At 49.7% G+C, this 21,827-nt stretch overlaps 1 protein-coding gene across 1 annotated transcript; it reads right to left on the minus strand.

Moving 5' to 3' along the window:
• Positions 1 to 965: 965 nt before the first annotated feature.
• On the minus strand, positions 966 to 21,382 carry LOC128144813 (endoplasmic reticulum-Golgi intermediate compartment protein 3-like). Its single transcript, XM_052794530.1, is given in 8 exon segments — positions 966 to 1,666; positions 4,295 to 4,359; positions 6,679 to 6,775; positions 11,549 to 11,796; positions 18,913 to 19,032; positions 20,352 to 20,439; positions 21,081 to 21,204; positions 21,321 to 21,382. Coding segments are annotated over 8 exon segments (945 nt in total). The 3' UTR covers positions 966 to 1,525.
• Positions 21,383 to 21,827: the final 445 nt, after the last annotated feature.

A 21,827-nucleotide genomic window follows, 5' to 3' on the forward strand; every position in this document is an offset into this window, starting at 1 on the left:
ATTTACAGGACAACGAACTCTGTGAATTAAGCTTTATTTCATGAGCACGTGAAGAAATACAACACACACACACGACAAACAGGGCTCGGTCCCCTTTGCCCGGACTACTCTCTTATGTGAATTCACTGAGGCACTACTCAAGCCATGACGTTTCATAACTTACAACCCGTAACACTTAAAGTCGCGGGATTGGGGGGGGGGGGGGGGGGCACGACAAAAAAAAAAGACAAAAAACCCACCAAAAAAAGACTTTGTTTTTCCCTAGTGGGAGTGCTCATCCTTCCTCCTGCGTCACCGTGCGGGCGTCCCCTGTATCACACTGTGAAGCACAAAAGCCTCAGCAGTCCAGCTGCTGTTGAATCTCCTTCAAAGGCTTTTTGGCTAAGCTGATGTTTTATACCTTCCAGCTTGGAAGTCTGGTCTATACCATTTCCAAAAGTCAGCAGATTCTGACAATACTGCCAGGCAAAGATGCTGGCTGCAGGAGACAGCCAGCTGCAGGTGCTAATGGCTGCATCATGGCCCTTTAGCTCTTTCTGGCCACCTGTGCTGCCTACCTGGTGCTCTCCCTTCAACCCAAAGGCGCTGCTCCCAGCATACATCAGGCCTTAGCGTGAGCTGGGCTAGCCAAAATCTGAGCAGGAGTTGAGTGAACAGTCACACTCCACCCCTTGGTGTAGTCAAACATCTAGCAAACCCGCTGCTTCGGCGAGTGGAGGTACTGTTACTCCTCTTGCCTCGCCTCCGGGGATCTGAGGCAGCGCCAGAGCTTACAGCCTTCAGGCAACCGTTAGTCTCCTATTGCTATGCCGTGCTAATCACGATCCCAGTATCGGACCGAGTCGGAGACCTAAGCACAGTGTGGACGCTTGTTTTATCAGTGTAAGAATGTACATCCCAGCTCCTGAACCCTACTGCATCCCTTGACGGCGGTACTGGCAGTAGCAGCAGTCGCCAGACTCCTCTTCCACGTGCTTTTATGGCTCTGGTACGCCCTGGTCTCCCTGAGGAGGTGAATCTTCGCAGGTGTTCAGGGCAAAATGCCTGTAAGATTTACGCGAGTAAAGTACACGGTGCTCAGCTCTGGCAAGTGAGCCGAGCATACCGCTGAAGCCATCAAGTTACACCTTAAGGGTGTTTTCACCAGGAAGCCTCGGCGCCTGAAGTTCTGTTGCTACAGATAACGGATTGAAGCCCCTTCCCCCTGTGACTGTTGTGTCTGCCTGCACTGTGGACCTACTCCAGCAGTTCAGCAGGAAAATGGAGGTGCTCTGCTCAAAGAATCGTCCTCAAATGGCTTGTTGAATTAATATGCTTCAGGTAGTAGCAGAAAAGCCCCAATCCCTTTCAGATGTTCACACGGAGAAGAAGGGCATCCGGGAGTGCCTCTTCCTCTCCACCGACTGGGAAGGGGCTCGGATGGCTTTCAGGCATTTGCACTGTCGCGTCTAAGCGAGGATGGAGCCTTAAGCTATGCAAAATGGCAAAAATCAATGGAGGGTGATGACGTAGATTGAAATGTCTCTTACCTGTGTTTCTCTGTCAGCTTCACCACCATGGGCAAAAGTTCATATAGCACAAATACACCAGGCAGACCCTGGTCTCCCAGTAGCCCGTTGGCTATCTTCTCATGTCGTGTAACTGAAAACGGCTTAGTCCCTACCACCTAGCAGGAAACAAACACAGCAAACGTCGTTTCGTTAGCGAGGAACAGGAAAGGCTACTAAAACATGAGTTCAGTGAACCGTAGCAGTGTAGCCCTGCCCACTCACTTGTGTAAGCACTGACAGTGCTTACAAAGGGTCATAAAAAAAGCACCATCAGGATCGAGTCTATTTTTCCTACAGGCTATCAGTTAAAGCCCCAGCTAGCCCAAAGAATGAGTGATGCATCAGTCCCCAGGCTGGACTGTTTTGGTCTCTGCTGGCAAGTAACGGCACAAGCTGTTCCTCTCGACCTCAACCCCAAGTCCACGTCATCTTCCACCAAAATGTAGTCCACCCAAGCATGCTTCCGGAGACAGCACCGGTAGGAGAAAGCCATATATATATGCAAGAGTGAGAAAAACGGAAGTAATACATAAAGGCAGGAGAGTGCCAGGGCTGCAGAAGGACACAGATTGCCCATCTTTATATAAACGAAGATCACCCTGCAGCATTCTCCTGCACCCTGCCATTCTTCTACCCGTTGCCCATACCAGTCCTATTCTTAGAGCAAATCAGTTGGGTTTCTGTAAAATGACATTATGTTCCCCTATTGACATTATCCCTAAAATGACGTTATTATCCCTAATAAGCTATCTGACACAAATTACGATCCAAGCTGAGAAAGATACTATCCAGTTTCTTCACCAAATTCCACATTTCGGGGTTCCAAGTACTGAATGCATAACACAGCCCCTGGCATCCATCTGGCAGCACACTTGGATCCATAATTACCCTAAGTCTGAGCATCACGGTCTGCATGGATTCCCCTCCCGGTGACTAATAAAAAGCAACTCTTTTGACAGGAGAAGTCCTTTGAAAACTGAACAGCAGCTCTACAGTAGCGTGCGAGATCGCATCAAGAGAAACAGAAGCCATGGGATACTGGGAGGTGGCCCTAAGAACAGGGCTCCGACTAACTATCCTTTGTACTTCAGGAATTTCAATCATCCACAAAAACTGCAGAGGCATCCTGAACCCAAGCAGAATGAGCTTCAAACATGGTCTGAAGGTTCTCCCAATATCACCTCATAGCAAGTAACTTCCACCCAACTTCCAGGAAAGAACAGACGGGTCTTTTTGTCCTTTCTAGGCAGGGGACTGAAGAAAGAGTGGTCCACATAAGGATTTATCACATGAGAACCAAGTCTCGCAAACAGTTTCAATCTTTAGGGCAGGTGAAGAAATACAAACTATGCCTACCTTTCAATGGCTTCTCTCAGACCGCTCTGCCCACGCTGCTCTAGGATAGCTTCGCTTGAAGGTCTGCATTGTACCTACCGTGGCCGTGTGGCTCCTCAGATTTGTGGCTCCTACGCAGCCTCCGACATAACTAATAATCTGCCAGTGATTCACATTTCAGAGCGCCGAAAGCAAACATGAAGGCTGCGTGGATGTGCAGTAGTATGTTGTTCCGATTGCAAGGATATGTGGTACCTGCCCGAGAGCGGGATGCGTTTGGGTGAAGAGCCTGAGGTGGTAAGGGTTCCCAGTGCTGTGGGGTTTGCACAGCGTTATAAAACTGCGTAGGACAAGGGAGTCAAAATGTGGCGTAGTTTCATCCACAGGTAGATCAGTCCTTGCACTGAACGAGCCCCAGAAACACACTTGGGTTTCACCTCAGAGGAAACTGGTTTGGTGTTAAAGGGAAGCTGGGCACGGACCACCCATGCAGCGTAGAAGATACAGCACCAAAACCTGGGAGACAGCTAGGGAGCTAAGCCGTCTTGTACGTGAATGTTCACAGAGCTGCTGGGGCACGTGGCACCCGTCTCTTCCTCACTTAGGCTTAGGTAAGTACGCTGGGTAGCACTGGCGGTGAAGTCTGCGCAACAGTCAAGCTGCTGCCTCTACTGGTGTTTTCTTTGCAAAAGAAACGTAACAGCTTACATCATTCTGCTGCCCTAAGACTACGGGGGCCCAAATAATGATAACTGCCAGGTTTGGTTTGGTTTGGTTTGGTTTTTAAAAAGAGGTTCTCTGGAGATCCCCTACAGAATGATGATGGCAACCCACGTGAACGCTTGCAAACCAATGAAAGAAATCACAGTTCTTTCTGCTCCCTCAGGCTGGCTTCAGAGGAGAGCATAAGTTTGTCTGTGTTCGCAGGATCTTCGTCTCACCCTGGTATCTCCTTGGTAATTTATTTCTCCTACCTGTCCCAAAAGAAGGGCATATTCTGAAAGCAGGGCTGGAAATCCGACCACGCTCTTTTGGAGGCTAAAGGAGTTTTTAAATCGGAGACAAGCTGATCTTGGGTTATTCTCCAAAGAACATTTTTAGGATCTCCCTGCTGCTTTGACTTCTCCTGAGCATGCACTATGAGGGATTCGTGGGGGAACATGATCAAAGTGGCGTGGTCACTTTGATCTAGGTGGGATGGAAGACGCGGAAATCTGCTTCGTCGCTGCTGTAACATTACAGGTAACATTACACCATAGAAATTGTTATTCTTGCTGGGGTGGTGATCTGAAGAAAGTCAAACAGATTGTGTCGCTTCCACCAGAGGCCAGATATGGTCAGCGTCAGAATATGAGGAGAAAGTCTGAAGGCTTTCACTTGCCAAAGCAATAGGGAAAAAAGGTACTTACTTCACCATCTACTTTCATATACACCCTGGGGACCGCTTTGACAAAACGCTGAAACATCGTGGAAGCTATAAGCAAAGACAGAGAGACACAATTAATAACCGGTGAAGAGCTGCGAAGCTTAACCGACACGTTCGGTAAACACAAGCTGGTTTTGTTCAACTTGTCAGGGAACATCTTTCTGCACAACAGCTCCTGGAGGTTTTCAAGGACAGTAAAGTTAACGCCTGACACGAGTTTTCCTTTTGCCAAAGTGAATCTCGTTCCTGTTCCAACCAAAACCAAAACCAAAACTACTGGCATTTTGGCCTTGACTAAATGGAAAACTTTCTAACAAACCAGTTATCTTGCTATAGTCTCACCAGTACAACTTCTTGAAAATTCTTACTCTAGCACATGAAAACCTTTATATTTAACAGCATAGCCCTAAGAAAACATACTCAACTCTAAATGAGAATCCTCTATCAACGTCAATTAACACCGCAGTTTATTCCTGTAGAAGCATGGGTTTTGTAGTATCAGGAGATGAAAAAGAAGACCTGGATCAGTGAGGAGAAGAAAAAAAAAAAAAAAAAAACAGAAGGAGAACTCCTCCTGCTGCCTCAGACCAGCCTGTTCCGTCAGTTCTCTTAAGGATAACGAAAGGCAGGAGTCGCTTTGAAAACCTGTTTTCTATGAAATTCCCTAACAGGAGAAGATTATTCATTCTCATTCTCATATATAGTCATTCTCATATATAAGATCTTTAGCTGGTCTGCAGTAAACGTAAATCTGACCTGCAATCTGCTTCTCCCACTTCTTTTCCAGGGCACGTCTTCAGTCCTAATTCCTCAAGAATGTGCCAACTGCTTCTCCGAGGCCCAGGATGGAAAGCTGCAGCCTACAGAGAGAATCTTACCAGCCAGCTACAGGCCCCCTCTCAGAAAAACTAGGGCATCACGATCGTATCGAGCATTATCACGCCTCTTCATTTTTCTGTATTTGATTTTAAGCACCATCCTTTGATTTGGGTCCAAGAATTAAAATCGATGGTGGAAAAATTTAAAAGAACGGATTCAGGTAGGATCAACAATCCTACCACCACCTCAAAGCAAACGACTTCTCTCTCCAAGCTTTATTAGCACAAACTTTGCGTAGAATAAGTCAACAGATTTAATAATAGAATGAGTTACCTGGAAAATAGGAGATGCAACAGAGCTGCTCAACAGGCCACGAACAGTGTTTCCAGCCTGCCCCCCTGTATAGCCCCAGCCAAGGATTGGTTTAAAACCTAGTCAAGCTAATCCGTAGAGACAGGTTGAACAAAAGACGAAAAATCAGCAAGAAGCAGGTGCTTTGCTGGCAAAACAGGCAGAGCTTGTAGAGATAGATGTGTAATAGTTAATGGAGCAACTTGAGGGTTTCTCAGAGTTGTGCAGAGATGGGACTTGAAGGCAAACTGAACAGGAGACGACTGACCCGAGGCGGACCTTGAAATCTCAAAGATGAGAACTGGGACCAGCCAAGACGAGAGCGCTGAGGCAAGAACTAATTAAAGGGCTTTGATGAACGATAAGACCTGGGAACCGAGATTCGACTGGAAACTTACACAGATTTTGGACTGGGATAATGGGTGGTAAAAAGGTATATAAGACTGAGAAACTTTTGGAGGGTTGCCATTCACTGTGGCGGTGGCCCAACTCTGAGTTGTTAATAGAGCAAACCTAGAGAAACCCATGACTGAGAATTCTTTAACACTTTGCAGACTTCAGCGGATCTAAAAAAATGACTAATCTCTGCAGTGGCATATAAAGAGGTGCGGTCAGGATCTTTCACGGAAAATGCACACAAGCAGGCTTGCGTGAATAAACCAAGATTAGAGTTTGAGCAGCAGCAGCATGAGGACAGAATTGCCCTTCCTTCTCAAGCCAGCAAACTGGAGCTATCTAGGAAAGATCAGCACTATTTCAACTTCACTGCAGCTGTTCAGCTGCTACTGTTGGGTAGACCAACGTCAGGCAGACACCACGACATGACTCTCCACCAACTATTTTTTCTCTCTCCTGCATCTTCTGGTTACCTCCTACTGTGCACACTAGCTAGACAGGGCTCCCCCTGAACTACACCTGATGCAGGCGCTTAATAACGATGTGCTGTACCTGCTGTCGTGCCTCCACGAACACTGAAAAGACAGATCTTTCAGAAAGGTCACAGAATCAAAACACATTGGCACATTTGTTCCACGTGAATGGAGGCAGCTGTTCCAGAAAGAGCACAACGTGGAGGAGTCCATGTTTTACGCAACGCTGTCAGGGTTCTCGTGGAAGACTGGGAACTTTGCTCCTGTTCTCTTCTAACACCTACTAATAGGGACACTTAAAAAGAGACTTCTCTCAGCAGGCTTTTACCTTGCTGCGCAGCGACATCCGTCCCGTCCAGAGGGTTCACAATGCCTGGATAATCCCTCCCAAACGAGAGATGCTCGATATAGTGCGTCATATTGATCTGAAACAGAAATGCTAATAACTCAAACAACTGCACAGCATCCACGGGGCAAGGTAAGGGGCCTAAAGTTAATTACTTGTATATGTTTCTGAGTGTGGCTCTGGGACAGAGACAGGTCCTCCCTTACTCTGCGCCTCCTAACAGTAAACTCCAAAGCCCTTGCTCTTCTTTTTTATTCATGGGAGATTCCAAGATGTGGGATTTCTCCTTCTCCTGCTGGAAATCCCCAGATCCCGCTGCCTCTCCCTCTCATCTACAGAGCAGGCTCTCCCGCCCGCTCCTCTCCCTGCCATAGAACCATGCTGTCAGCACCTCGGTGGCACAGGTACAGGTATCATCTGCTTTCCTCCCAGCACAAGGCAAACTCCAACAGATCCAGAAGCAGTTGTGAAAATGCCAACCCTAGAAAACCAGGAAGCACAGATTAAGGAGCAAGGCGCTCTCTGGAAGAGGGGAACAGCCTTGCCAAGCAACACGCAGATGTCCCAGAACATACTTCGGAGCCTTGTGTGAAAGCAGGTCCCAGGTTCTGCCCGCCCAGAGCCATAAAGCCAAATCCGGCCGGGATCAGTACACTAGGATCTCAACGTGGCAAAGGGAGGGAAATCCAGAAGGAAAACAGACCAAGAGAACCAGAACACCGTCTTGGGAACACTTACATTGTCAAGCCCAAAGCTCTGCAGATTGTCAACTGTAATTGAAACGTAGTTTAACAACGTAGTTCAGACTGCAATAACGAGCCTATCTATTTACCTTATGCTAGCTTATAAGGGAGCTCCTCTCATTTCCATTGCGATCTAAAATGGCAAGAAAATCACCTGCGTTTCTCTCTTGCTTCCAGTAGGGCATGTGATAGATAAAACTCCCCTCCTGACTTAGACTAGCCACTGCTACAGTGAAGGAAAGTAACTTTAACTTGGGGTTACTTCAGATCAGGTATTTCAGTCCTCACCTGAATGTATGCTTAATCTAGGGCAAAAACCAGATCCCAGGGGCAAGCCAGGAAAACTTCACTGTTATCTCAGTCGCCACCTGACACGCATAACTCCTCTAACTACTGTAAAACCCAGAGGCACAGCAGATCTAAACTAACCACTGAGCAGAGCACGTGCCTTAATATCACGTCCAAGTGCCCTCAAGAAACCATCCTCATCTTAGCAACTCTCAGCGCTCTGCCTATCAGCCCTGTTACTGGCTGCCCGGAGTACCCACAGGGACAGGAAAAGACTTTGCGGGGACGGCCTGAGCAGGGTATTTGCAAACCACTGGTGGGGCCAAGGCGAGCTCTCACCAGTGCTAGGATTTGGGGAATTTGGCCTGCCCCCTCTCTGCCCTTCCTGCACGCAGCAATATGACAACGCCGGCAGCACCACGTGCCCCCAGGAGGGATCTGGCAAAGATACGGGCAACGGGATATCTTTCGGTTGGCTACTTACATGACTTTATGCAGTGCCAGAAGCATCAGTCTCAGGATGAAAATACAGCTTGCAACTCAATTTCAGTATCGCTCCTACCAGGTTTACCCAAAGGCACACAGTCATCTTAAAGGAGCCAGAGGCTGTGGCGCATTTTAACAGGTAAATTCACATGCTCAGGGAGCCAGACCTCGCCCTTCTTTCACCTCAGCAAAGAAAAACACACTTCAAAAATCGTGGGCTGTTATTTGAGGAGCCGATGGACTCAGATCGCCAAGGGCTGCTATTAACCAAGATTAGGAATGCTGCTCCCCTGAAGGGTTTCTGATATATGGCCTAGCACAAGACAAGCTGCAAAGCTGAACAACTGATTGGAACGAGCCTCTCCTTTAAAACATTTCTTTAACATGAGTGTGCTGTGAACTCTTTTTTTTTTTTTTCTCCATTAACAGCTTTCAATAAAACACCAGAAGCTTTACTTGTATCCCTATAAACCCCTTATAAACCCAAAGAGATATACATGCAAAACAGAGAACGTACAGTCAGAAAAGGAAATGCTAAGCCTAAGCTATACTCCTCCAAACGCCTCTGATGTAGGGAGAGGCCCTTGCATTTCACAGTTAAAACGTTCAATGCTCAGAAACTAAGGCTGCAGTCACTGCAGTTAACGCAATGGTTCTGCATTACAAAGAGCTCAGAGCTGCACTGGCTTCAGATATTCCTGTGGCTTGTCTCTGACAAGTGTGCAGACCTATCACTGCCACTAGCACAGTGGTTTGTGTGCCTGGGCTGGCAACTGGATCAAAGAACTCATTTGGCTTTAAAAAAGAAACTCCCACTAAACATTTGGAAATAGATGTGAAACGGTGGGCAGGGAAAGGAAAGAAGGGAGAAGTGGCCTTGGGATTATGCGACGCCATCTCTCTTAACGGTTACCAGCAACACCCTGCTTCATGCCGCGGTATTTTTTGCGCTTAAGGCAAGAGTTAAGTGGCTTGGCTGTCAGTGAAGTGTCAAGTCCCGCTGCCTTTTGTACAGACACCAGCAGGCTAACCTTCAGTTAATAACAAAGCGCTACAGAGATCCCAGCTCTGGTGGATCTGCATTTAAACTGGACCTACTGCCAAAGGAATAAAACAGTCTTTGTCCCCCCGTCTTTCTGTTGATGGCTCCTTCCTGTTCCACCCTCCTTTCGGTCATGAGCCACGTCAGAGAACCTAACAGGCCAAAATGTAAGTATTGCTTTATGTGAGGCTGTTCTTCCAGCCAGAGCCGCTCCAGAGTAAGGTTAGTCACGTCAGCTTTAACGCTTGGGTAGTCTCACATTCGTTAGCCTCTGAAGTGGGAGCTGAGTACTAGTAAGGCTGACAAATCTTACAGTACCAGAAAGCAGTACCAGAGAAATGCAAGGGCAGCACGTGACAAAGACCAGCCATTACCTAACCTGTTACACTAGGTTTACATCGCGCGTGACCCACTTTAACAGTTACGGCTATCCAAAACAAAAATTCCCCACAGTGCTCCGCCACGCCTTCCACAGATAAAACGCCAATTAATTAGTTTTTTATAAAACTCTTCTCCAATAAATGAGTTGCAACTCTGCCAAAACGCACGATTTACCTGTTCACTTTCTAAAACAGCGTTCCACCAGACCGCAGGTCGGTTTATCTCTGATCACTGAGGATGATGCCAAGCACGTGCGTATGTACCCTAGGTCGCACATAAACGTGTAGCTAGCCATAGTTTGCTTAACATAAAACAACAGGCTATTTAGCCTGCTTAGAGAAGAAACAGAACAGAAGAGCTTAAGACACTGTCAGCTAGGACCAGAGACTGGTATTTCTGAAGAAACATGAACACATTCCTTCCTTTCCGTAACTGCAGCTAAGTGCCGAGCTAGGTAAAATCAAGAGACCTGTAAAACTTCTTAAGTTTGTCAAGAAGTCTGTCTGGTTTTATATAACCTAGTTTTCTTCACCGTTTTAGTAACGCCGTTTTAAGAACTGCTGTCTATCTGAAGACTCCGCCCCATCTTGCATTTCTCACCTGAACAACCACAGAGCCTCCCTGGACTCCAAAATTCAGTCCTTTACCTGCAAAACAGCACTTACTGCCACTCAGGACTCTCTCAATCAACACATGAAGGCTGCAAGAAACCCAAGACACAGCTACCCAAACACGTTGCTCCAGGGTGAGCTAGGACACCAATTCTCAAACTGGGGATGAATTTTCTGGAGGAAAAATATCTTACAGCAGGAGCGCAGCGGCAGGAAGATGAGGAGCGGCATTAGGATGCATCGTGAAAAGGGGACTGAGGCAGGGAGCAACACAGAAAATGTTGCAGCGAGGAGAGGGAGTGAGCAAAGCCGAGAGCCTGAGCCCTCTACCAGACGTTACCGACTCAAAACATCACATCTCAACCTGTAATCACCATGATTAGGGTAAGAATTAGAGACCGAGGCAACAAAGGCAACCTCGTGGTTGGTGTCTACTGCAGGCCACCCAATCAAGGGGAGCCTACTGACGAAGCCTTCTTACTCCCGCTACAGGAGGCATCGTGCTCGCAGGCTCTTGTCCTGCTGGGGGACTTCAACCACCTCGACATCTGCAGGAAAAGTAGCACGGCGAGCTGTAGGCAATCCAGGAGACTCCCGGAGCGCACTGAGGGTAACTTCTTAAGCCAGGTAACAGACAGCCCGACCAGAGGAGATGTGATACTGGACCTGTCGGTCACCGACGCAAGCGAGCTAATCGGTGACATCAAGACTGGAGCCAGCCTGGGCTGCGGTGGTCATGCACTGGTGGAGTTCGCAGTCCTGAGGGATACGGGTCAGGCGAAGAGTAAAGTCAGGACCCTGAATTTTAGGAAAGCAAACTTCCAGCTCTTCAAGGAGTTAGTCTATAGGACCCCCTGGGAAACTGCCCTCAGGGTCAAGGGAGCAGAACAGAGCTGGCCGATCTTTAAGGACGCTTTCCGTAAAGCGCAAGAGCTCTCGATCCCCAGGTGGAAGAAATCAGGAAAGGAAGGCAGGAGACCTGCATGGATGAGTCGAGACCTGCTGGTCAAACCGAAGGGCAAGAAGGAAACGCACCGGCAGTGGAAGCAGGGACAGGTATCCTGGGCAAGTATAGGGACGCTGCCCAGTTGTGTAGGGATGGATGGGGCCAGGAAGGCCAAGGCGTGGCTGGAACTGAACTTGGCAAGGGACGCAAAGAATAACAAGAAGGGCTTCTACAGGTATGTCAGCCCGAAAAGGAAGGTCAAAGAAAGCGTACCCCCCTGATGAGCAAGACTGGCAAACTGGTTACAAGGGACAAGGAGAAGGCTGAGGTACTCCACAACTTCTTTGCCTCAGTCTTCACTGGCAGCCTCTCTTCCCACACCTCTCCAGGGGGTGGACCGCAAGACGGAGACTAGGGCAGCAAAGGCCCTCCCACTGTAAGAGAAGATCAGGTTCGTGACCACCTGAGGAACCTGAACATACATACGTCCATGGGACCTGACGAGATGCATCCCAGAGTCCTGAGGGAACTGGCTGATGGAGTTGCCAAGCCGCTCTCCGTGATATCTGGGAAGGCACGGCAGTCGGGTGAAGTCCCTGGTGACTGGAAAAAGGGAAGCATGACACCCATTTTTAAAAAAGGTAGAAAGGAGGACCCTGAGAACTACCAACTGGTCAGCCTCACCTCTGTGCCTGGGAAGGTCATGGAACAGATCCTCCTAGAAGCTATGCTAAGGCACATGTTGGACAGGGAGGTGATTCGAGGCAGCCAGCACGGCTTCACCAAGGGCAAGTCCTGCCTGGCCAACCTAGTGGCCTTCTGTGATGGAACGACTACACCAGTGGACGAGGGAAGAGCTACAAATGTCGTCTATCTGGACTTCCGTAAGGCCTTTGACACGGTCCCCCACAACGTCCTTCTCTCTAAATTGGGAGAGATACGGATTTGATGGGTGAACTGTTTGATGGACGAGCAATTGGTTGGACGGTCTCATCCAGAGGGTAGTGGTCAACGGCTCAATGTCCAGATGGAGATCGGTGACAAGCGGTGTCCCTCAGGGGTCCGTACTGGCACCAATACCGTTTAATATCTTCATCAATGACACCGACAGTGGGATCGAGTGCACCCTCAGCAAGTTTGCAGATGACGCCAAGCTGAGCGGTGCAGTTGACACGCCTGAGGGATGGGATGCCATCCAGAGGGACCTGGACACACTTGAGAAGTCGGCCCATGTGAACCTCATGAGGTTCAACAAGGCCAAGTGCAAGGTCCTGCACCTGGGTCGGGGCAACCCCCGCTACCAATACAGGCTGCAGGATGAAGGGATTGAGACCAGCCCTGCGGAGAAGGGCTTGGGGGTACCGGTGGATGAAAAGCCAGCAGTGTGCACTCACAGCCCAGAAAGCCAACCGTACGCCCAGGCTGTATCAAACGAAGCATGGCCAGCAGGTCGAGGGAGGTGATTCTGCCCCTCTACTCCGCTCTGGGGAGAGCCCACCTGCAGTACTGCGTCCAGCTCTGGGGTCCTCAGTACAAGACAGACATGGACCTGCGGGAGTGGGTCCAGAGGAGGGCCACAAAAACGATCAGAGGGATGGAACACCTCTGCTGTGAGGAAAGGCCGAGAGAGTTGGGGTTGTTCAGCCTCGAGAAGAGAAGGCTCTGGGGAGACCTTATCACGGCCTTCCAGTACTTAAAGGGGGCTTATAAGAAAGACGGGGACAAACGTTTTAGCAGGGCCTGTTGTGACAGGACACGGTGTAATGGTTTTAAACTAAAAGAGGGTAGATTCAGACCAGATATAAGGAAGAAACTTTTTACGATGATGGTGGTGAAACCCTGGAACAGGTTGCCCAGAGAGGTGGTAGACACCCCATCCCCGGAAACATTCAAGGTTACGTTGGACGGGGCTCTGAGCAACCTGATCTACTTGAAGATGTCCCCCTGCTCACTGCGGGGAAGGGGGCGGGCCGGGTGGACTACACGACCTTTAAAGGTCTCTTCCAACCCAAACTATTCTATGATTCTATGATTACCTTTAAAAAATCCAATGGCTTAACGAACCCTCGGAAAAACTCCTACTGAGCATTCCGAGATTAGCAGGCTTGGTGCACGAATTCCCAGGAGAAATTCTCTAGCCTGTTGTACAAATGAGATTAAGTGAGATCATCACCCCATCTGACTTCAACAGGCAGAAGTCGCTCCAACACGTCACCACGTCCTCCTCAATTACATTATCTGCACAGAGCAACTAATAATCCCCCAGCACATTATCTCCAACGCTGATATGTTAAAATCGTTTAAGACAAAGATTCTCAACCTTTTCCATCTGGTGACCTCCTTTACCACAGAAGAGTGACCTGGCACGGCTCTCCTTTCAGCTTTCAGGAAATCTTCTCCGATCCCAGCCTAGATCAACAGCTCCTCCCAAAGGAGATTTATGCGCACAGCAAGTAACAGAAATTGGTTAGCTCTGTAGTAAAACGGGTTGGGGGCGGGGCGGGGCGGGGGGGAAGGATACAGCAACACTGACTCTCAACAGCGTGCACTGCAAAAACGAGCAGAGCAGGAGAGAAGAGAGAAATATTCCGATCCTTACAATGAAAAGACACAGAGATTCAGACAGAGCAGCGCTTAAAACTCGTACCAAAAAGGGGAAGAGCAACAGCTTTGCCAGTGTGCTTTCTAGGCTATATAAAATGACTCCCTAGCTAGCCAAAGGGCTAATATATGGACAAGCAATCATCTACAGAGAAACAAAAATGCAGGCATTAACCGCTAAAAGGAAAAACACAGTGGCATGCCCATATACGTTAAGTGAGCTCTAAAGCAGCACGCCAGATAACAATGCTGGTTATATTTAGACTCTTTCCCAGTTCTTAAGGGAACAGAAAGGTCATTTTAGGAGCAACCAAAGCTATCCAGAAGTGCACTCGAGGTTTACATTCACAACATGTTAACATTCAAAGCTGGGTAACAAGTTTTTGTTCTTAATCGGTCCTGTGCTGCTTTTGTCACACCTGATGCACAGAGAAGGCAGCGTACCACGAGGCTGTTTTGTTCCTTCTGCTGCAAGATCCCAACAGAGGCGAATACCTGGAAGGATGGGGGGGCAGGAGGAACCTATGTTTGGACGACATACCTCAAAGGAGGTTAAGTAACCTCCTTTTTTGTTTGTTTCGGAAGACCGTTCACGTATATTCAACGCTCTGCATGACTAACCAATAACTGTCATAGACTTACACCTCCTCAGAGATGGGCCTCTGAATCCTTCACACAGCAGTTTCGATCCACTTTGCCACATGCTACGTCCCTGGCGGGGCTTCTACAACAGCAGGTTTTGTGGTACGGAGAAGCTATGGAAGGTACGGAGAGCCTCCAGGTGGCTGCTTGACAAACCTTAGGCATTCCCAGCAACCGGTACGACTTGAGCTCTGGCGGATTATAGCCCAGTGACAAACGGAAACGTCACGTTTGCGGTCTCCAAAACGAGCTTGATACAACTGCAAAACTGCTTGTCCGTCTGCACAGAAACGGGTGAGACCTTGCGTCTTTCAGCACCGAGACAACCAAACTCCGAAAGGAGTTTACCAGCGTAAAAAGGAAAGCCTGCTGAGGATGAAATAAGAATCTCAGCCTCCGGTATTCAGTGTGGGGATGAAAACGGTTAATTCCCCGGCAGACGCTACTTTGGGACAGAAGTTAAGAGTGAGCTCACACAAACACCCTCTGTGGAAGGAATACTGTACAGGTGATCCGCCAGAGGATTTGGATCTCCTCCACGCTGAAACGGCGTCCTCGACTGATGGAGACTGAGTTTTCTTTCTTTGCTTCTGTGCTTTTTTCTGGACCAAAGAAAAAGCTGAAGCCTGGAATCATGAATCCCTCAAGATGCAAACACCTCTGCGGAAGGACGCAACTTGACAGATGGGACAGACCAAGTCACTACAGAGACAATAAGAGCGAGGGACAGTCCAGAACCTATGGGCTACCACGGATCCATTCTTACAGAAGAATTCTTTGCAGGTAGGAGGAATGAGAAACACCAAATGACACCCGTTGTTCGTGCGAGCGATAAATGCCTGGTCTTCGCTCCCGTAAGGATGCAAAGCCTGCAGCAGAAGTGAGAAGGCAAAGCCATAACCAGGTTTCATTCCAAGACGGCTCACGTAACGGTGAAATAATTTACACGGCTCCCCTCTGGACACCAAATAACCCCAGAAAAGATGCCGTTTGATGAGATACAGCCTTTGTGCTGCTGCAAAGGTAGTGCAATTTGCGCTGCCCTTAAACAGGCACGTGCACAAACTAGACAACCTAACTCTGCACGGTCTTAACAATCGTGAGCACAGCTTCCAAAGGCAGACCAAAACCACAACGGTTCTCATCATTCTCTCAACACGGGCCCAGGAGGATTTCATTGCACAGACCTTCACAGACACTTTCGAAAAAAACACGCGTGCAACATAACTGTATTAATTCAAGTGCTAAGAAGATACAAAAAGGTGTAAAGGTTACCGCACGTCCTCCGACTCTGCCCCGTAACAGCTCTCGCAGCGACCCACATCCAAAGAACTTGGATCAAACACTTTTTCTTCTTCTTTCCCCAGCTCCAAGACAAAAGAAGATGCAAAGCGACGAGGCGTGACTAGAAACACTATCTTGTACTCTTGTTCCGTTCTGGGCGCAATAACTGTTCCACACACGAACGCAACGATTCTGTGTCGGAAGCTGCGCGTCCTGCACCCAAAGCCCACCCGGAACGGTATGCGCAGAGCCTGTTGAGGTGCGAAGTAAGACCAAGAAGCAGAGTGGCATTTGTCTTCTCAAACGCACCCTCCATACCAAGAACTGGCTATCTGTAAGCCTCGCTGGAGCGCTGATCAGATGTTACTTGCCTAAAGGCTTTGCTAAAACATTGTCTACTTCAGACAATGTCGCACAGTAAATGGCGGCAATTGTAACAGGACCTGTTACACAAACAAAATTTTAAATAGCAGGCAACAGCAGGCAACAGTGCACAACGCACAATCCTGTCCCAAGACGTGTAGGGAACACGGTTACACATTGCTGTGAAACAAGATCAGAGCCAGAGTCTCCCGAATGGAAAATTGGCACCCAGTCCTCCAGGATGACAATGCTGACAAGGCACACACGTTAACCCCTGCTCACTAGAAGTCTCCAAGGAATTTCTACCTTCTTCGTGACTTAACGATTCTGACAACGTCTGTGCCATGTGTGTGCTGAATGCGCAGCCGCAGTACGGCTGGGGCACGAACTCATGGAAATTCATGGTCTTACGTGCAGAAGGCTGAAGAGGGACAAAACCATTGGCTCTTATAATAAGAGGCCCCCTTAAAAGCAGGCCGTTTCAACGCACAAACCCTGAAGGACAGGACCAAGTCTCTTGCGTTACAAAAGCCCTCTAAGGCTCGCTATCCAGGCGTGGCTGCACTACCCTCTATAAGCCTTGAAAAGGTGGCTCCTTGGATCACTAACGCTGGGGAAGGGGACAAGGTACATAGTCAGACACTGCTGAGGGGATAAAACGTTATCAGGGCCCTGTCTGTTGAGACTGGGGGGTATAACAGGCGGACGGAAGCGAGCATTAAACACGTCTGTATTTCGTACTAGCCACAGAAAAAAGAGATTTTAGTTGGAAACTATGAAACGGGCATCAAAATCAGTCATTACCCTTATTTCTTTAATCACATACTTTATGGCAGTGACGCTCAAGCAAATAAGAGCTTTTAGGAAAATATCCCCTTTAGTAAACAACCGTGCGAGACTTTCTTTCTAAAGCTCGCAACATTCAAAGCAGTTGAAAGCGCACTTAAGAATTCACTGTTCAAAAAGCGGTACGGCTTTTAATCTCGTAATTACACTCAAAGACAGCGTCAGGAAGAATACAGCTAAATAATCGCAACGCTTTGTCAAAGCCACGATTCCCGCCACTTCAACAAGAACACCTGTACGATACACGGAGTCTTTCAAGACACAGCAACCAGCAACAGCTTTTTAAATGGAATCAGTAGCTGCCTGTTGAGTTGTCGCAGAGACAGCATCCAGAGGGAATGCACACAGTCCGGATACTATAAAGAAACTGCAGTGCATAGAACTCTACACCGCAGGGTTTCTTGCCGCTGACACGGTCCTCAACTTGCACGCAGATACGATACGTGAAATTGGAAGACTCTGTCCACGGTAAAAGGAAGGAAACGATAAGAACCACCAATAAAGAATTCAATCATGTCTTGTCATTCAATGGAAAGGAGTAAGACGACATCCCAAGCACAGAATGCAACCTACCATAGAAATCATCCAGCTATTAACTATCTTAATGTAACTATGATTAGGAGAAGCCTCCAGATGCTACTCCGTAAAATTTGGGTATGCTTTACTAAATTTAAGGTCAATACTGCTACAGCTGCCATTTAAGTAACTGACTGAAGGTCAGCGTTACTAATAGAAACTGATAATCGCAGAGTTTAATGAAGACGGGTGGATACTTCTGACCTAACCTGCAACACGGGTGATGGAAACCAAACTAGCCGCGTGCTTTTTCCAGACAGCGGAAGAAATTGCTTGTTGCCTGCAATGCATCTGATCTCTTCTGAAACGCCTCTTCCAGGCGAGACCGTTTGCTCCTTACGAGTTTCTCCTCCTCTCCATTGATTACACAAGGAGCCAGAGCAACCGGTTCCGACGGAGTAATGCCAATGGAGACTGGCAACACAAGTAAGGCAGGAGGCCTACATGCGTTAACAGAGAATTAGATACAGAAAAGCTGGTTTTGTCCCCGGGCATTACATTTGTAACGCCACAACCTCTGAATACAGAAAGGCTGCTAAGCGAACACAGCAGTAACAGCGCTATCACCACATTCCCGTGGCAGCAGGAGAAACTCCCGTACCTACCAATCGTTCAGCTCTTGGCTTAGTTTAGCCTTGCAACTTCAAGAACAGAAAAGTTCAATCCGAGTGATACAAATCAACAAATTCAGTTCACGCCGACACGTAGAACTACACCATCTCCCCGAAAAAGTAATAAGGAGCTCGTGTTTTGGAAAGGAAAAGTCAGGACAGTATTACTGTTACATTGCAACACTTTGCCAGAACCCTTTCTGGTTTGTATCGAAGCGCAACGATGAGTCACAACACGAAACGAATGTAAAGGAGAGGTTTACGTAGCCAAGGACCGCTTACAACAACCTGTAACCGATAAACCAACTAAAATATATTTATCTAGGTAGGCATTAACACACACAAAGTAAACGTAGTAAGGTGCAAGCTTGGGCTTAAGGGTCGAGTCACTGGAGCCTTCCCTGGAGAGAGGCTCTTTCCTCTAACCAGGTCGTCCCATTTGCCAGCCCACCGCGATTTAAAGGCACAACCCAAGCCAAGTTTTGCCAGAACAGCTGCTTGATGCCTAGTCGTAAAAGACCATTCATGCAGCAGCTTTACTCCTGAAATGCATCCGTGAGTCCTCGTCGTAATTTCAGAGGGACTAGGCAAAGATCTGCCTCGCAAAAGTTGCCAGTATAACAGGAGCTCGCCCCATCTGCCAGTTTAATAGAGTTGCGTGCTATAAACTCTTCAAAAGCTTGTGGTCTTTAAATGCTCTTCAGCTGTCACTTGTTCCCGTGAATCTCAAAACAGGCATACGGTGATGGAAAGACAACGAGAGCGTCCACCCAAGAAAGGCAGAATAGCACCTTACCGTGGCTCTCGGCCTCCGGGGTCACACGATTGCCAGCTTTATCCAAACGTTGTTCAAACAGATTGTGCTCTACATCCAGCTGCTGCTCTCCTGCTACGTTCCTGGCATCGATGCTCAACTCTGAAATCAGTGAGCAAGGAAAGTGGTCTATAAACACACATTTGTTATGGCCTGCGGCAGGCTGAGGAAGCATTCAGCCAGTGAAAATACAGACTCTTTCAGCGAGGGCGATAAGAACGTGCCAAAGCGGAAGAGCGCGTATGGCTGGGGACGAGTGACGTACAGGGAATAAAACGCACGTTGCAGCACCCTGAACGACCCTTCCAAATACGGGGTCGGGTTTGGTGCACCAGAAGGACTGTTTCCAGCTGCCCAGAAAGCGTTACCCTGAAAGGTAATGCACTTAAGGCAAAAGAAACCAAAACCAAACCCCTCAAAGCCCATAACCATTGCCAGGAGTACAGGAGTTAAGCTTCAAACTGGTTGAAAGCTGCCTCCTACCTCTACCCCCTCACCCTTCCCCCTTCACCATCACCACACTTCCTCGTGACCCCTCTTCACAAAGAAGACTGAGAAGGTCTGGGGTCTCGGCCTGGTATCGAAGCACCGTGATGCGCTTGCCGGCTACATGCTACAGGCTCCCTTAGAAGACTGACAGCTTCTCTGCACAAAACAGCAGGGGCTTCCAAACTCTCTGGCCTTCCCGCGCCCTTTTAAACGTGAGGAAGGCAAAGACCAACAATATCTCGGGTGGTCACAAGGAAGTCAGACTCACTACCTTTAGAGCCCAACGCACTACCCAAAGGAATTACCGCAACAGAACAAGAGGCAGGGAAGATTAGCGGACAGTCGGATAACGTGCACCGCAGCGGTACGCAGGAAGACTTGCAAAATTTTCCCTCACTTCACCCTGCAGCTTTGTTTGGAATTTAGTTAAAAGGTAATCCGACTACTAACGCTCACTCCGATTTTAAAAACTTGGGAGAAAGGTTATCACGTGGCGTTGGCGCTACAGTCAGAACTGAAGTACAAAAACCACGGAAAAGTTGCGCCTCGCCAAGTAACTTCCAAAGGAGACTCTAAAGTGTTTCAGCAACAGTACAGTCAAATCTCGAGTCCCAAGCGAACACCGAACGCTGTGCCAGCCTTTTCAGTATGACCGAGCTCTCTGACAAAGTACCACACCAAACAGAAACGTAAGCGGGTTTATACCTTAGCCTCACGTATCATCTCGAAACAGAATACAGCCTGCCTGGAAGCGCTGGTTTAAGCGCTCAGCGGGCCTGCCTGGAATCGCTGCGTAACCACCAGGGATCACCAATTCCTCCCTGTCCGTGGCCCAAGCAGCAGTGCAGCACTCGGAAGCACCGGGCACACCGAGCCTGTCGGGCCCTCGGCAAGTATGAAAATTATCCCCAACGTTCAGAAGGCTGACTCACAAGCACAAGGCACGTGCGGAAGAATAACATCGAGACTGATCTTCGGTTTAGCTCCCCTTGATTTGTCAACGCGCAGTTCCGGATGAACCTAGGCACAAGGGAAAAACAGAGAGTCCTCTTTCACTTGGAAGACAATCAAAAGGCCTCTTTCTTTCCCTCGACTGCTCTGGCTCACCAGCTGATTTTTAAGACGTGGGATTCAAGAGACACCTGAGCTGCTGCCTCCCACCGTAGCCAAGCGCTTGCCGTTTCTAACGCTTTTTTTTAAGAAAGGTAGTAACTTGGGAATCTTAGAACCTGCGGTGGGCACGGGGGCTCTCGCGCTTGCTTGCTTGCTTGCTTGCTTTCCTTTGTATTGCCTGCTTGTAGGCGGCAGAGACAGCGAGAAGAGACTCTGAGACGCTCTCCTGCCACAGCGTTACAGGAAGCCACAAGCCACCCTTGGCGCCAAGCGGCTTTCGGGGGAGGGCAGCCCGCTCCCGGCCTCAAGGCCACCAGCTCGGAGAAAGAAAAAAACCCCACGCAGATCTGCGGCGGGTGAAGCTGCCGCGTGGGCAGCCCGCAGCAGGCGGCGGAGGAGGCGGCGGCTCGGCGCGGGGGCGGAGGCACGGCAGGCCGCCCCGGGCCGCAGGGCCGCCCCGGCCAGAAGCAGCACCGCGAGGCGGGGACGGGCCGGGCCGGGCCGGGCCGGGCCGGCCCCCCGCCGCCGCCGCCGCCGCCGCTACTCACCTCCTTGGTGAGGTAGTACTGCAGCTCCGAGAAGAAAAGCAGCACCACGATGAGCCCGCTGACAACCGTCACTGCCGGGGAGACGAGAACCGCCGTCAGCCCCGCCGGGCGCGCCTCGCCTCGCCTCAGTCCCGCCTCAGCCCGCCCGCCGCCGCCGAGCGCCGGCCCGCAAGGCCCCCCCGCCGGCCGCCGCCCCACGGCGAGGCCCGGGCCCGCCCGCCGGCCCCCGGCCGCCCTCACCCAGCGCGCCCCCGCACGTCTTGACCCGAAAGTCCTCCAGGGTCTTGTCTTGGGGAAGGCATCGAACCGCTTCAGCCGCCACAGCGAGTCCGTGGCGCCGCGCGGCCCGGAACCAAACCCGCCTTCCGGCGCCGCCCCGGCACCGCCCCGCCGGGCAGCGCGGCCCGAAGCCGGCCGAGGGGGCGGGCGGGGAGGGGCTGGGGCTCCCGGGCTCCTCCGGGGCGGGCAGGTCCTCGCTGCCGCCTCGCCCTCTTCTGACCCTCCCTGCCAACGGCCCCCGGGCCTCTCAAGGACACCCGAGAGACGCTGACTGTGCCGAGATCGGTTAGCCGGGAAGGGCTTGAGACCAAGGCGGAGCTGCTGGCAGAGAGCAGTTTTCACTCGGTTTGACCTCCTGCCCATCCCATCCCCTGCCTCCAGCTTTGAAAGGGCTGGCGTTTGTTACCCCCGCCCTTCGGAGAACAACCGAGCTGTCCCTCAGGCTGGCTGTCGCAGCAACAAAGCTGA

The sequence above is a fragment of the Harpia harpyja genome, chromosome 1 (genome assembly GCF_026419915.1).
Source record: "Harpia harpyja isolate bHarHar1 chromosome 1, bHarHar1 primary haplotype, whole genome shotgun sequence".
Taxonomy (NCBI): domain Eukaryota; kingdom Metazoa; phylum Chordata; class Aves; order Accipitriformes; family Accipitridae; genus Harpia; species Harpia harpyja.